General features: G+C 46.9%; 1 protein-coding gene across 4 annotated transcripts in view; it reads left to right on the forward strand.

The window, feature by feature from the left end:
- Positions 1–717: 717 nt before the first annotated feature.
- The window catches only part of PCDH10 (protocadherin 10), a 34022-nt gene continuing 19102 nt past the window's right edge, over positions 718–15637 (forward strand). For all 4 annotated transcript variants that reach the window (XM_075090255.1, XM_075090256.1, XM_075090257.1 and 1 more), the window contains exons 1-4: positions 718–4362; positions 5938–5996; positions 6571–6677; positions 15119–15424. In XM_075090255.1, coding sequence (XP_074946356.1) covers positions 1753–4362; positions 5938–5996; positions 6571–6677; positions 15119–15424 — 3082 coding nt within the window. In that variant the 5' untranslated portion in view covers positions 718–1752. The remainder of the gene's footprint in view (positions 4363–5937; positions 5997–6570; positions 6678–15118; positions 15425–15637) is intronic.

Consider the following 15637-nt stretch of genomic DNA (forward strand, 5'->3'; position numbering starts at 1 on the left):
GCAGCGACAACACGCGCCCGGTTTCCCTCTTCCCCGCAAAGTCTCCTGTTACGTTAGTGGAAATTCCGAAGTGTAAATCGGGGAAAATTGGCGCAGGCTGACGGCACTTTAAATTGGCTGGAGCTGGAAATACTGCACAGACGCGCGATGGAAAGTCGCGCTTTCTCCCCTGTCAAATTAACTAAGGCAGCCCATGAGGGGGCGGGGGGAAGGTAGGAATAATCATCAAGTCTCCCCTTGTTTATGCTTTTTCTAAAACCGTTGTGCGCCCGGCCTCGGGTAGGAAAGTTAGTGGCTGGTGGAAACTCCCTCTCCAAGGAGAGGGTTGTTTACGAATACCGGTGTGTGCGCGCTGACGACGAGCGGTGATGTCCTTACCCAGCGGCTGCTGCGGCGGCGCACAGCCGCCCGCGGGGGCGGGCGGGCAGCGGGGCGAGGGCAGGGGTCCCCGGGCAGGGGTCCGCGGGCAGCCGCCGGCTCTCGCTGCGCGGCCCAAGCGCGCCCTGCCCTCGCTCTGCCCGCCTGCCTGCGCGCCCTACCCGCTCTCTCCCGTCTGTGACGCGGCCTACTTGAAGTGCGCCGCGGCCAATGGGGCGCCGCCCCCGGGGGCGTTGCTGCCGGCTGATTGGTTGGCAGGAGCCGAGCGCTGCGCAAAAACAGAAAAGCCGAGCGCTGCCGGCTCAGAAACTGCCGGCAGAGATCAGAGGAGCCGGAGCTGGGGCCGGGGCCGGGCGGGCCGGGAGGCGAGCGGCGGCGGCAGGCAGAGGCAAACAGACAGACAGAGAGAGGCTAAAAGCAGCAAGAAAGGGAAAAAAAAAAAAAACAAACCCTGATCAGCACATCCATAAAAAGCAGAGTGATGATGAACGTAATGATAGCAATAAAAGAAGAAAATGAAAGACTATTAATAGAAGAGAGAAAAATCTAAAATCTTTAAATAATAAAAAAAACAGGAGATCCCAGAGAAATCAGGGAATGAAAGTTTTGGGTAGCAAAGCTGTTCTCTGCCTTTTTTTGATATGAAATCTTTTTGCGGGTTATAATTTTTCCTTTTTTTTTTTTTTTTAATTTCGCGGCTCCTGCCTTTTCCTTGCATCTAAAGAGGGCATGTCCACCGGCTCCTTCAGCAGCATCTACCCGTCCAGCTCCCACCAGGAAGACAAACCGAGGACAATCTTGAAATATAAAAATTTCCTCCTTGGGATTTGCTGCTGCTGCTGCTGCCTCCGCCGCCACTGCTGCTGCCGCGGTGCAGTGCCAAGACTCTGGGAATAAATAAAAGCGGGCTACTGTGTATCTCTCCATCCATCCAGCTAATAGCTATTATTAGTTGGCCGTTTATTTCGAAGATCACAGATGAAGTGGGGACGCCTGTTTTCTTCATTTGGTCAGCGTGTGAAACAATAATACTCGTAACAAAAAGGAGGGAGATGGGGGAGAAAAAACTCCTAACATGAATCAGAAGAAATAATATCTAGCATCCCTCCCCCTCCCCAAACCAGCCTCCCCCCCTTTCCTTCCCCCTCCCCCGATCCCTCTCTGTCGCTCTCTCTCCACACGCTCGCAGGCGCGGACGGACACACACGCGCGCACACACACACACAGACAGACACACAGACATAGCTAGACGCGCACAGGCACACACACCGTACTGTGTATTTTCGGAGGAGGTGGTGGTGGTGGTGGTGGCAGCTTTTGGAAGAGGAGGAAGAGGTGGTGTTGGGGAGGGGGGATCTCTTTCCCCGCTTGGAGATGATTGTGCTATTCCTCTTTGCCTTGCTCTGGATGGTGGAGGGGGCCCTTTGCCAGCTCCATTACACGGTGCAGGAAGAGCAGGAGCATGGCACGTTCGTGGGGAATATCGCCGAGGACCTGGGCTTGGACATTACAAAACTTTCGGCTCGCCGCTTCCAGACGGCGCCCAACTCCCGCAGCCCTTACCTGGAGCTCAACCTGGAAACCGGGGTGCTCTACGTGAATGAGAAGATCGACCGGGAGCAGATCTGCAAGCAGAGCCCCTCCTGCCTGCTGCACCTGGAGGTCTTCCTGGAGAACCCCCTGGAGCTGTTCCGGGTGGAGATCGAGGTGCTGGACATCAACGACAACCCGCCCTCCTTCCCGGAGCCCGACCTGACCGTGGAGATCTCGGAGAGCGCCACGCCGGGCACCCGCTTCCCCCTGGAGAGCGCCTTCGACCCCGACGTGGGCACCAACTCGCTGCGCACCTACGAGATCACCCCCAACAGCTACTTCTCCCTCGACGTGCAGACGCAGGGGGACGGAAACCGCTTCGCCGAGCTGGTGCTGGACAAGCCCCTGGACCGGGAGCAGCAAGCGGTGCACCGCTACGTGCTGACCGCCGTGGACGGCGGGCAGCCCCAGCAGCGCACCGGCACCGCCCTGCTCACCATCAGGGTGCTGGACTCCAACGACAACGTCCCCGCCTTCGAGCAGCCCGTCTACACCGTGTCGCTGCCGGAGAACTCGCCGCCGGGCACCCTGGTGCTGCAGCTCAACGCCACCGACCCGGACGAGGGCCAGAACGGCGAGGTGATCTATTCCTTCAGCAGCCACATCTCGGCCCGCGCCCGGGAGCTCTTCGGCATCGCGCCGCGCACCGGGCGGCTGGAGGTGAGCGGCGAGCTGGACTACGAGGAGAGCAGCGTGTACCAGGTGTACGTGCAAGCCAAGGACCTGGGGCCCAACGCCGTGCCGGCGCACTGCAAGGTGCTGGTGCGGGTGCTGGACGCCAACGACAACGCGCCCGAGATCAGCTTCTCCACCGTCAAGGAGGCGGTGAGCGAGGCGGCGGCGCCGGGCACAGTGGTGGCCCTCTTCAGCGTCTCGGACCGCGACTCGGAGGAGAACGGGCAGGTGCAGTGCGAGCTGCTGCAGGGCGACGCGCCCTTCCGCCTCAAGAGCTCCTTCAAGAACTACTACACCATCGTCACCGAGGGGCCGCTGGACCGCGAGCAGCCGGGCGGCGACGCCTACACCCTCACCGTGGTGGCCCGGGACCGCGGCGAGCCGCCGCTCAGCACCAGCAAGTCCATCCAGGTGCGGGTGAGCGACGTGAACGACAACGCGCCGCGCTTCAGCCAGCCCGTCTACCAGGTCTACGTGAGCGAGAACAACGTGCCCGGCGCCTACATCTACGCCGTCAGCGCCACCGACCGGGACCAGGGCGCCAACGCCCAGCTCGCCTACTCCATCCTGGAGAGCCAGATCCAGGGCATGTCCGTCTTCACCTACGTCTCCATCAACTCCGAGAACGGCTTCCTCTACGCCCTCCGCTCCTTCGACTACGAGCAGCTCAAGGAGTTCAGCTTCCAGGTGGAGGCCCGCGACGCCGGCGAGGAGCCGCAGCCCCTGGCCGGCAACGCCACCGTCAACATCGTCGTGGTGGACCAGAACGACAACGCCCCCGCCATCGTCAGCCCCCTGCCCGGCCGCAACGGCACCCCGGCGCGGGAGGCGCTGCCCCGCGGCGCCGAGCCGGGGTACCTGGTGAGCCGGGTGGCGGCGGTGGACGCCGACGACGGCGAGAACGCCCGCCTCACCTACAGCATCCTGCGGGGCAACGAGGCCAGCCTCTTCCGCATGGACTGGCGCACCGGGGAGCTGCGGACGGCCCGCAGGGTGCCGGCCAAGCGCGACCCCCAGCGCCCCTACGAGCTGGTCATCGAGGTGCGCGACCACGGGCAGCCGCCGCTCTCCTCCACCGCCGCCATCCAGGTGGTGCTGGTGGACGGCGCGGCCGAGCGCCCCGGCGGCGGCGGCGGCGGCGGCCTGGGCGCGGGGGCGGGCGCGGGGGGCGGCATCGGCGGCGGCGGCTCCGGTGAGCATCGCCCCAGCCGCTCCGGGGGGGACACCTCGCTCGACCTTACCCTCATCCTCATCATCGCCCTGGGCTCCGTCTCCTTCATCTTCCTGCTGGCCATGATCGTCCTGGCCGTGCGCTGCCAGAAGGAGAAGAAGCTCAACATCTACACCTGCCTGGCCAGCGACTGCTGCCTGGGCTGCTGCTGCTGCTGCCCCTGCTGCAGCCGCCAGGCGCGGGCCCGCAAGAAGAAGCTCAGCAAGTCGGACATCATGCTGGTGCAGAGCTCCAACGTGCCCAGCAACCCGGCGCAGGTGCCGGTGGAGGAGTCGGGCAGCTTCGGCTCCCACCACCACAACCAGAACTACTGCTACCAGGTCTGCCTCACCCCCGAGTCCGCCAAGACCGACCTGATGTTCCTCAAGCCCTGCAGCCCCTCCCGCAGCACCGACGCCGAGCACAACCCCTGCGGGGCCATCGTCACCGGTTACGCCGACCAGCAGCCCGACATCATCTCCAACGGCAGCATTTTGTCCAGCGAGGTAAGGAGGGGGCGCCCCGCCGCCCCCCGGCCCGGGCCCCCGACGGGCGGCCGCGACACCGCGGGCTCCCCCCAAGCCCCGCGTCGCCTCCCGAAGCTCCCGCCCCTCCGCTCCGCTCCTCTCCCGGTGGGAAAAGGCACTTTGCTTTCCCCGTCGCCCTCCACTTCCCCTTTAATTCCGCCGTCTCTCTTCTCGTTGGCCTCTAGTACTTTGGGAGGCTCGGGCGGCAGGCGAGGGGGGGAGCAGTGCGGGGCAGCCCCCCGCCCCACGCTCCCTCTCACCCCGGCTCAGAAACTGCTGCAGCCGAGGGTGTGTGTCCCCCCGTCCTCCCCCCGGTGCCTGTGAAGGGAGCCGGCCCCGGGCGGGCAGCACCGGGGTGCAGAGACCCCCCCCATAGCCCTTAGCTGCCAGCGGCTCCCCCGTGGGCTGGGGTGTGTGTGGGGGGGGTGCGTGTGTGTGTTACTGCTTTCTGCAGAATTGCTGCGGCTGACAGTAATGACATGACGTGAGGCATAACCACCGGGGGTTCTCAAGCAACCTTTTAAAACTCTGTCTTTTTTCTCCCTGAAATCTTTTGCATGTGCAAGTAAGGCTTTGGGGGAACCCCCCTTTGGGACTGTGACAATCTCTACAGTTAGCAGGAACTTTAATTAATTTGTGAATTAGGGTTTATTAATTGACTTTTCTTTATCCAAACAGCTCTTTACAACCCAAAGCTGAGTGCGCAAAGGGAAGCATCAAGAAAGAGTTTCTGTGAAATCATACGCAGAGACTTCATGTCCCCTCCTGTTCAACATGTTGCCTGTGTTGTGTGCCTAGCGTGCAGGGAATTTCTATCAAAGCACACCCCATGCTGTAATACCGCCCTGTTAATCACTTTCCCCTGGGTTAGCTCGTACGTGCTCTCAGGACCTCTTGTGCACTGTTGAAAACAACACATTCCCTCTTAACATGAATGCTGAAAGCTGAATACGGTCCAGTCTGGCAAGGGTGGCTTGAATGATATTTTCTAAAGCATTAAGTTTTGCAGGAGAATTGCTAATATTGGCCTGGAGGATTGTCCTTTTCCTCAAAATGTCTGTAAAACTCTGTCTTCTGTTGCTTTTTTGAGGACTCGAGGGTATTTCAATGATTTTCTTCCTTAGGGTGCAGTAACTGAGCTGTCTCCCCCTATTTTTATACGCCAGAATTAAAAACAGGCTGAAAACTAGATGACAATAAGTTGGTTTTTGTTTTTTTTCCCTCAAACTAAGCAGTACACAACGCTAGAAACAGGTCTGTTGATTTTTGTGGGAGTACTTGCAATGCTTGACAGCGTGCATGGTGCGAAAACGTGTCAGAATCTCATCCCAAAAAAACTCAGGGGGGGAAAAAAAATCCCTCGTGCCTTCCCATCTGTGTGGATAAGAGCTGGGTTTTTCTTCCCTTCCATCCTAGAAACAGATTGTGTAGGCCTACTTGCAGCTAAACATTACCATTTATAGTGAATATGGTGAGCTGCTCTGGTGTATTTTCTGACGCTGGTTGCAAAAATATCAAGAGTTAAAATATTTTCCAATATTTTCTTTTTCCTAGACAAAACATCAGCGTGCTGAGCTCAGTTATCTGGTTGACAGACCCCGACGAGTAAACAGGTACGAGCCCCTTAGCCTTGTTTTCCAAACGCATGCTTTAGCAAGTCTGAATGGGGTGCAGAAATGTGTTTACTGCAGATGTAAAGTAGTAGTAAAGCAATGGGAAATTGAACGTGTGTAGACGTACTGGACAAAACACTGTCGACTAAATGAGTTTGAATTACGGCTTTTCTGAACTGGTTTCAAAACCAACTGAAAAGAGAACAGAATCTCGTTTTGTGTTAGTCTAAAACGTGCTTTAAATACTTATGAGCGCTTCTGTCGGGTCTTCCAGAAAACATTGGTCTCTCTGATTTAAAATGTAGCTATCCAGCTTAAGGAAATGCTACCAAATTATTTCTGCCGAGTACCTGAAAACCAGGAGAAGCTGTAATGCTTACTGTCCGTTTCGGCTAGGCTACCGGGGTCTGAAAAAGCCGGTTTTGTTTATGATGGACAGAGCACCTCTGCAGAAGCAGTGCTGCAGGCAGGAGTGGGTGAATGCAGCGCCGTGTTTGGCCATGTGATGGCAGAAGAATGTTTTATGAGTTCCTCTTTCATGTTTATTCTAATGTAAAGATGTTTCTGTGTCTAGTTCTGCATTCCAGGAAGCAGACATAGTAAGCTCTAAGGACAGTGGTCATGGAGACAGTGAGCAAGGAGACAGTGATCATGATGCCACTAATCGAGGTCAATCCTCTGGTAAGTCTGATAAGAGAATGGAAATAGTAGATCTTTAAGTAGGGAGACTAGAAAGAACAGTTATTTATAGGAGTATAATAGAAGAGTGGCATAAATAATGTGAGCATATCATATGGGAGGCTGGGTTTAATTCAGCTTGCTACTACAGTTACCTGGGCAAGGGGACAATTTTGAACCCCCTTCATTCACAGGGCAGAGTTTCTTTTATTCATTTGGTTGGGGGGGAGGGTGTGGTATGTTATTCTGCATCATCTGCTGTAGAAAAACTTCCTCCATGTTAAAACAAAGTTATTGGTACATTTTTGTAGCGCATTTATTTCAACGGCAGACTTGCAGAAGTTCAAAGCATTAGGCAATTTTGTTTAGTAGGCACTTCAACTGGCAGGGCAGTGTGAAGTGCAGGGGGAGTTCCCAAGGGAAAGAATGAACCCAGTGATTGAATGACAGCCAGACTGTGAGGATTTTTGCTGGGGATCAGTAGAGACACATTGGGTGCGCTGAATGTGTAATACCGTAGCGTTTTCTAAGGATGGACTTCTAATTCAGGTTGAGGCACCATATATTATAAGTGATCTCCGTGTTAATAAGTCTAAGGTATTCTTAAGTACATTTCTTTCAGTCCTGACAAAGGAAAGAAATGCTTTAAAAGGCTATGAATTGCCTCGAAAATATATACATTGCAGTGCTATTCCCATGTGCAGGGCTTGCTCTCTTTACTCTCATACTGTCAGCTTGCTTCTGAAAGGGACATTTGTTTAGAGCCTGTGCATTAGAATTCATTCTCACCCTCGCGCTGCATTTTAGCCACAAATGCTTGAGCTTTCTTCCCTATCACAGTCTCCAAAGTCTGGTATGTCTTGAGTCAACACAGTGACTTCTTTCCCCTTCCTTTCTCTGTGCTCTGTCGCTTATAAGGATTTGCTACAAGTGTGTCATACAAAACACTGCCAGAGTCTCTCCAGCCACCCATTTTTTCCCCCTGACCCCCGCCTTGGAAGATAGCAGGCCGAGGGACTCAGTACTGTCACAGCAGTGCTGCCTCACCCGCGCGCTCTGTTAACGTCCTCTATCTGCTTGCTGCTGTAGTCACTGTGCCCTTAAGGATGGGAAACCCAGGCACCAGGGGAAGAGGAGGCTGCTACAGGGCCCCTTTATATTGCTGCAAGTCATTAATATGCAGACCTAATGAGACTCAAGAAGAGCCAAGAGTCTCCGGAGCTCCCTGCTTCTTGCAGAGCTTCATGCTAAGTGAACAGAGTGTCTATTTTGTGTCTGGGAACCTGACAACAAACCAGGTCTTGCCAGAAGTTTACATCTGAACACAGAGCCTCTTTCATTTTTGGCCTATATATGGCATATGATTTATTGTTGTTTTAAAAAGCCATGTATTTAGGCTCCCCCCACCCTTTCTTTTGCACTGTTTCTGATGCAGCAATCAGTGCTACCGAGTTATAAAAAGCTCCCTCTCCTCCTGCCCTCCCTGCATTCAATTTTTTTTTTCTCTTACGCATTTTACTGCAGCAGTCATCTCAATGAACATTTCAATCAGCTTAGTCCCTCAACATAATGAACCATAATAACCAAACAGGAGAGAAAAGAATAAACATCTGCAGAAGGGGCTGGATTTGACTGATGGTGGGAATATAATCATATAGTTGCACATCAACTGAAAGCTATTTTCTTTTAGATGCTTTCGGTGCTGTTATTGTTGTGCCTCTGCTCTTTATTCTTTCTCTCCATTTTAAAAGTAGTCTATCTCAGATACGAGCACTGGAACTGCTGTCAAACCTGGCGTTAGTCCTCAGCTGGGTAAATTCTTCATTTTCATAATTTCTGTTGTATCAAACTTGGGGAAAAAGCTATACTTTCAAAATCATTTAAGAATCTGATGCCATTTATGAACTTCTGTGTCTTCAATGATGATTACACATGAAGTAATGAAAGGTGAAAATTAGGTTTCGTCTACTCACAATCAACAGTTTGAACTGAAATCTCAAATACGCAGAACTTCCCACTTAATACATTGATGCTGAGAGTTGAGAATAATTTGCAGGCACAATTTTTCAAATGCTACTCCCAAATAAGTATTTAGATATGAATCTCTGCAGAAACTGCTTTAATCTCATACATACATATAATATAATATTCCTGTAAGTTTTGGGCTGAATCCTGCTGTCGTGATGCAAAGAACGTGGCCCTTGACCTCAGCGATGACAAGATATTTTGATATAAAAACTTCACTCTTGCTATTAGCTTTTGGTGATGAATTTTATGGGGAAGAGGAGGAGCATAAGTCTCGTTTGATCTTGAATGGCTAGAGGAAATATCTGAGGGAATGCCTTCTCAGTTTTTCACTCATTCTGGTGCTGTATAATCAATTCTTTCTAAATTATTGAAGGAAAACACACTGCTTGATAACATGGCAGAAGTTTGGGCTGGTTTTTTCAAGATGTTACCCGATACCATGCAGCATCATATTTGTTTTCGAAAGCATTGTATTTGCTTCCAGAAATATTTAGTAGGTAATTCACATCGACAAATAAAACTCACTCCCTACCAGTTTTAGTCAGCAGGATGTTCTGCTCGCAAAGCATCTCTTTACTGTTCTGTACACGAGTTCTGCTACTGCCACCAGTGACCAGTCCTGTGGCACACAAGTAGCTGTTCTACAGTAGTCCCGTGCTAGCCAAGCTGACTGTCAAATCGTGGTCAGTTATTAATTGGGAAGGAAAACATGCAGGGTGAAAATTTATCACTGTGTTATAGATTTATCCTGCACGATTATTTGGTGAAATTTCTGAACTAAGCTCTTCTGTGTATCATAAAATGTGTTATTATGTTTTGAAATAAGATTCTAGTTCACCTTTTCAAAAAATATATTCTCTTAGTAGTGTTTTAATCGTGGTTTCAAATGTGCTTGAATGTATGTAAGGGATTCATATCATTCCCATTAAAGTACCACCTGAATGCCTCAGAATTATCCACACTCTTACCTGCCTTAACGACCATGAAGTACAAAAGCACTGTCATCTGCAGTTGGCAGGGAATGGCAAGTAGTGGGACACTCAAGAGCCTGATTTTTATGGATCGAGTAGTCCTTTCACTGACTGGACTAGGAATCTGAGCTTTTTGGAAAATGACTTTCCAAAGGTGAAGAAGTGCAATAAGTTTTTGGCAGACAGAGGAGGGGTTTCTCAAAGCCCAAGTGCATGTTCTAGTTACTTGTGCCCTTCTTTGTCTGAAAATTGTTGAGACAAAAGCTGCTATTTGTGGTAGAACAAATGCAACTAATACAACACTACTACCTATTATTAACACACTGTATTTCAATCATGTTCTGTAGGAGTAATTTCTAAGCATGAGGTTAGTTTATTTCCCATGGTTGATTAAATTCTTGGCCTCCCTTGTGAAATTGCCGACTTGGGTGCCAATTAATACTCTGCGTGTGTGTATGTTTAAATTGTATGATTAGACACCTGTCCTGTAAGATTTGGACTCATGCCATCAACTTATTTCATATGGTTGCTCACTAGCTATTCAGCTTTCTCAAGCTGAACATGCATAGCTCTTCACGATATTACCTTTGTTTCACCTTTTTCACTGAATTGGCGTGATCTCTCAGGTGCACTTCAGGAAGGAATATCCAAGATGCGAAGCTAAGTAAATGTACTGTCGTGTATGTACTATAAAATGCATCAGCTTGTTTGATAATCTTCTCTGTGCAGTACTGGAAGGTATCCATTGCTGACTGGCTCAGAGCTAAAATTAGGCTTCCACTAGTGGACTTGATGACGGGAATTGATAGGGGTCTAATACACAGGCACAGGGAGAAACATTGCCTCACCCCTTTTCAGCACAGGTTGGATAAACCCCAGGAGGGTTAGTATGCATTATTGCGTGATTGCATGAAGAGCTATGATACTTCACTCTTCATGAGGAGAAGAATTTGAGAAATCAGAGGAAGAATTTTAGTGATAAAGGGGCAGAGAAAACCAGTATTTCTTCTGAGCCTATGCAGAGTGATGGCTAAATCCTGTTTTGAAGATCACTTGGGCTAAGAGTCTATCTTGGATAAAGTGAGAGTGAACACGAAAATGGCTTAGAAAAGTGCTTTGACTCAAGCTGATGGTGGTTTCTTTTTCTTTTTTCCTCTTCTTTCCTTGGGCTGCATGCTGAACGTTCACATCTCAGTGGTCCAGATAGGGCTTTGAAGTTGAGGTTTGGAGGAGATGAATATTGAAGATGTTTGAGTCTTTATTCATGTTCTCGTGCAGATTAAGTCAGTTTTATCCAAGGCAGCAGACCAATTACTTAGCAAGAAAGAATGATAACAACTCTGTTTCATGAAGTCCAGTTCTTCCGTAAAGTCTTCTACAAAGCAGTTTAACATCATTATCCTTGTTTACTGACACAAAACATGAATCATAGGGAAATGAGTAACTTGCTCAAAGATAATGTAACCAAATGGATAGTTGTTCTGGTAACGGAGCTCTGAAAAAGAGGCCTGGTTCCCTACATCACGCCTGTCTCGCATCTAGCTAGCTTAAAAGAAAAACTACCACAGAAAAAATGGGAGAAGCCATTTAATTCCAAGTAAAAGCCAAAGTTATATAAAAATGACACGTGTTGGGGAAAGAAAAGAAAACCCTCTCAATAACAACACTACAAAAATACTTTGTCAACATTTAATTTGTATTTTTGTTTTTTATTAATCATTTACTCAGTAATACATATGAACGTGTTCACTCATTGCTCTAAAGGCTTGGTGCATGGCTCTTCTCCCATAATTAAATTAAGAAAGCATACATTATTTAAAAATGGTTTTAGGCCTAATTTTTGCTTTGATCTAAACTGTCTTTCAAACCAATTAGAATTCATGCACATAGAAATTTTTATTTTCTCCTTTTGAAACATGAAAAGGAAGCAAATTGGGAATATGCTTCAGAAATGCAACACTACCAAGTATCTGATTCAAAGCACCTGAGTTCAGGAAATTCAGATGCAGAAATAAAACTCAGTATTTAACTCCTTTCCTAGTTTTTGGTTTCCTTTGAGGGAGGGGCAGGGGCTTGTTTGCCTTCAAAATCTGCAAAGTTAAGGTTATGTGAGAGCTCATGTTGCTCACTGACCTATCTAGTAATAAGACTTGAACAAATAGGAATGAACTAGTGGCCTTTGCCATGAGCTTTTATACGTGTGCTGTATTTGGAATAGTGCAATGTTTATCTTTTTTCAGCGCTTCTGTGCGCTGTACTATCTATTTGTACCCACAGAGGACATTTGAAATTCATAATTCAGAGTCACCTTTAATATCTCAGTTTATCTGCATGCAAGGTCTAATATGATAACTATATTTAAAAAAAACCCAACATTTTTCTTTAATATGGATTTGCAATTATGGTGGATAGTTCAGTTCTGAAGGATCATACCTATAACCAGATTTATGAGGGAGATGAGATGGAAGTGTTATACTGCTGAACATTTCTTTTTGTTATAAATCAAGAACATGGTTCTTGGTGTATGAAGGAGTTCTGTGCTGAATGTCTTCCTTCGTTTATCATGCTATATCCTTCCTTCTTGGAATATAGCAAACAAACTTCCTCCCCACCCCCCATTTTTACTTTTTTCAATTAGAAACAGAGGATTCTACACCACGACCCGCAGGAAAAAGGTGGAGGAAGAATAGCCAGCATTCGCATCATAGTCAGTGTAAATATACGTAGGCGCCCAGGGATTTCAAAGTCAGACTGCTAATTTGAATTTATTTTCTGTTAAAATACTAAGACCGAGGGCTTGGTTCTGCACCCATTAAACTCTTAGGGAATGTTGTGACTGATTCAGGTAGGAGCAATACCCAACCCAGGCCTCTCTGAACGTTTTGTTCCCATCCTAAACAAGCATTTATATTCTAGCTGTGTGTTCCAGCGGTGTATATTAAAATTCAGATGTATATGCACATAAAAATAATTTTTTTTTTTTTTACAAGTTCTCATCTTCAAGGGGGAAAAGTTTGTCATACAAGCTTACATTTTATATCCCCTGCATTCATTACTTTTTTGATTCAAAATCCTGATTTATAGTGGCTATAACATCTCTTTTATAATAAGCTGTTATATAATACTGTTCAGTGCACTGCAGTAGACAAGCACTATTCAAAAGGGAACTAAAAAAATAATATTTGGATAGAGACATTTTGCAGTTTAGCAGCTGATGCGAAAACAAAATAGTAAAATGGAGGGTAATTTTCCAGGGGAAATAAAAATCCATGAAGGGAAAAAAGGGTCTATCTTTGAAGATATGTCTTAAAACCAATATTATTACAATATCTCCCTCCCCACTGACTAAAGAATATAATTTAATATTTATCCGCAAGTTTTTCTTTCTCCTGCTGTCTTTCAGGAAATGTTGAATGAATATGGTCACTGATACACTGTTAGCAAAATGTAACTGTAATAATTTTCCTATTAAAAGTAGGGCGGTTTGTTGTTTACATGTAACTTTGCTAGGAAGCCTGAAGACTGAAATAACCATTTTGTCTTAATTGTCACTTAAATCTTCTGAATGGCAAAAGGTTAGATTTGTAAAATATGTCTTTTCTTCCATAAGAAATGTTCTTGTGCAGACATTTCAATACATAAGATGTGTACACACGCACACAGAGTTATATATTAATTTCTTTCTGGGAAGCCTGCAGCTAAATCTTTCTTTTCAGTCTTTGATAGCTACTACCACTACGGCATTTAGAACTATACCATTTGTACGCCTTGCCTGATGATCTTCAGCTGATTCCTTAATCATATCTGCAGTTCACGTTTGCATTCTTCAACAGTTCACTGATCAGTAATTTATTTTCAAACTCCTGCATGCCAATTATCAATGCAGGGTTCTAATCGAAACTGGACCTAGCTTTGTATATTACTTTATTTAAAATTAAAGTCATTATGAAGTGAGATCAATAAGAGATAAAAGGCTTTTTCTTCATATTTTTCCTAAGTGACTGTCTTTATACTCAAGCACTTGTTGATAGCTCAGAACGATTCATGCTTGCTGAAGAGATTGTTTTCTGTAGTGTGAGATATCACATAAATATTACTAATACAAGTCAAATTATGGTTTAAAACAGTGGTAGAATTCTTAGTACTAATCCTCACATTGGAGATCAAGCTAATCCAGTTCTTTACAATGTTGGCCAGTGAATGAGCTACATTACATGAATCTTATTACAGCTGTTCAAAATTTTTTCCTATTTCTCATGCAAGTGGTGTCATTTTTTTTGTAATTCTAATGCAGTGCTTGTAAATGCAATGTTTATAACAGATTTAGTTCAGTTTTGACATACACCTATTCTAAGACACTCAGTTCTCTCTATAAATACAAGAAAAGGTATTTCTTTACTGTTCTGCTTTCCTGTACGATGTTGAACATCAACTTGGAGACGCTGGCATTTATTTTACTCTATGCCTATGATTTCATACACCATTCCTCTCAGAACAAGTGTAATCCAACAACTCACCGAGTCACAGTCAGGAAATATTCTTTTGGAAGGCCGATCTGAAAGTAGTCAATAGAAGCATAGCTTGTAATTTGAAATCTTAATAGCATTAAAGGATTTGTAAGCAAACAGTTCCGTGTTGGCAGGGACAAGTGTTTGCTTATATAGGGGAAGCATTAACAATTTTGTCAATAGTATCCACAGCCATGTCACATCGGGCTACGGCTACCTTTGTACCGCTAATTACAGTAATTTATTATAGGATTCTGTCCCATTACTTGGATGACTTGATGATAGTAAGGACTGCTGCAGTAGCAGTGAAAACTATCTCTGCAAGAATGATGTAGCAATTGATTAAATAGGCCATCCTGATCACTTGAGAGCTGGATTCCTACTTTGTAAGGTCTGCTTTTAATATCAGTAGGCTCTATCTGTATACTAATGTATGCACACATGGTTCCTTTATAGGACTCATTAATATTTCATTTTCATAAATGAAATCTGTGATTCCTCAATCAGGACATTTCATTTCTTTGGTCAGAGATACATTTACATAGAAACAATGCCTTCGTGTTCTTAAGCATTTTCAACTGATGAATCACAGACATCAGCCTACAAGTGGAATTGAGCCTTATTTGAACGGGTGCTAAACAGTGAGATCTGCAAGAGATCTTGTGAGGTAAAGCCACCAATACCCTTCTTCTTGTGATATTTTTGTGTGTGTGTGACATTCTGGCATTTAGTTATGCTTATTAAATTGTGTCTTTGACTTCTGAAGACTGGACAATCAGATTTTTTTTGTTGAGGAGACGAAAGTAGTGGAAGAAGTTCTTAAGACATTTCTCTTCCCACTTCTCTCTTTTTCTCGGCGTAATCTTTCTTATCTGTCAGCAGCAGTTCATGATGCTGAAGCTTATATCTGTAGTTTCTCTTTCTCTCATGCTTGCAGGCATGGATCTCTTCTCCAATTGCACGGAGGAATGTAAAGCACTGGGCCACTCAGATCGGTGCTGGATGCCTTCCTTTGTTCCATCTGATGGACGCCAAGCTGCAGATTACCGCAGCAATCTGCACGTACCTGGCATGGACTCCGTTCCAGACACTGAAGTGTTTGAAACACCAGAAGCCCAGCCGGGGGCAGAAAGGTCCTTCTCCACCTTCGGCAAAGAGAAGGCCCTTCACAACACTCTGGAGAGGAAGGAGTTGGATGGACTGCTGTCTAATACCCGAGCGCCTTACAAACCACCATATTTGAGTAAGTACTATTCAAAAAGCTGTATGAAAGCGTTCCCTTTGCGGGAATAAAAATTAGCTCTTTCTGCTATTCATAGTAGGAATAATACAGACACAATTTTAGGAACAGTGGGGAAAAATGGCTTCTCTTGGATTCAGGCACCACTGAAGAAGGCATTGTTCAATGCTTTTAGGAAAAGACAAAACATTGGTTGTTTTTACTGTGACATGATTG

Source organism: Phalacrocorax aristotelis, chromosome 4 (assembly GCF_949628215.1).
Source record: "Phalacrocorax aristotelis chromosome 4, bGulAri2.1, whole genome shotgun sequence".
NCBI classification, from domain to species: Eukaryota; Metazoa; Chordata; class Aves; order Suliformes; family Phalacrocoracidae; genus Phalacrocorax; species Phalacrocorax aristotelis.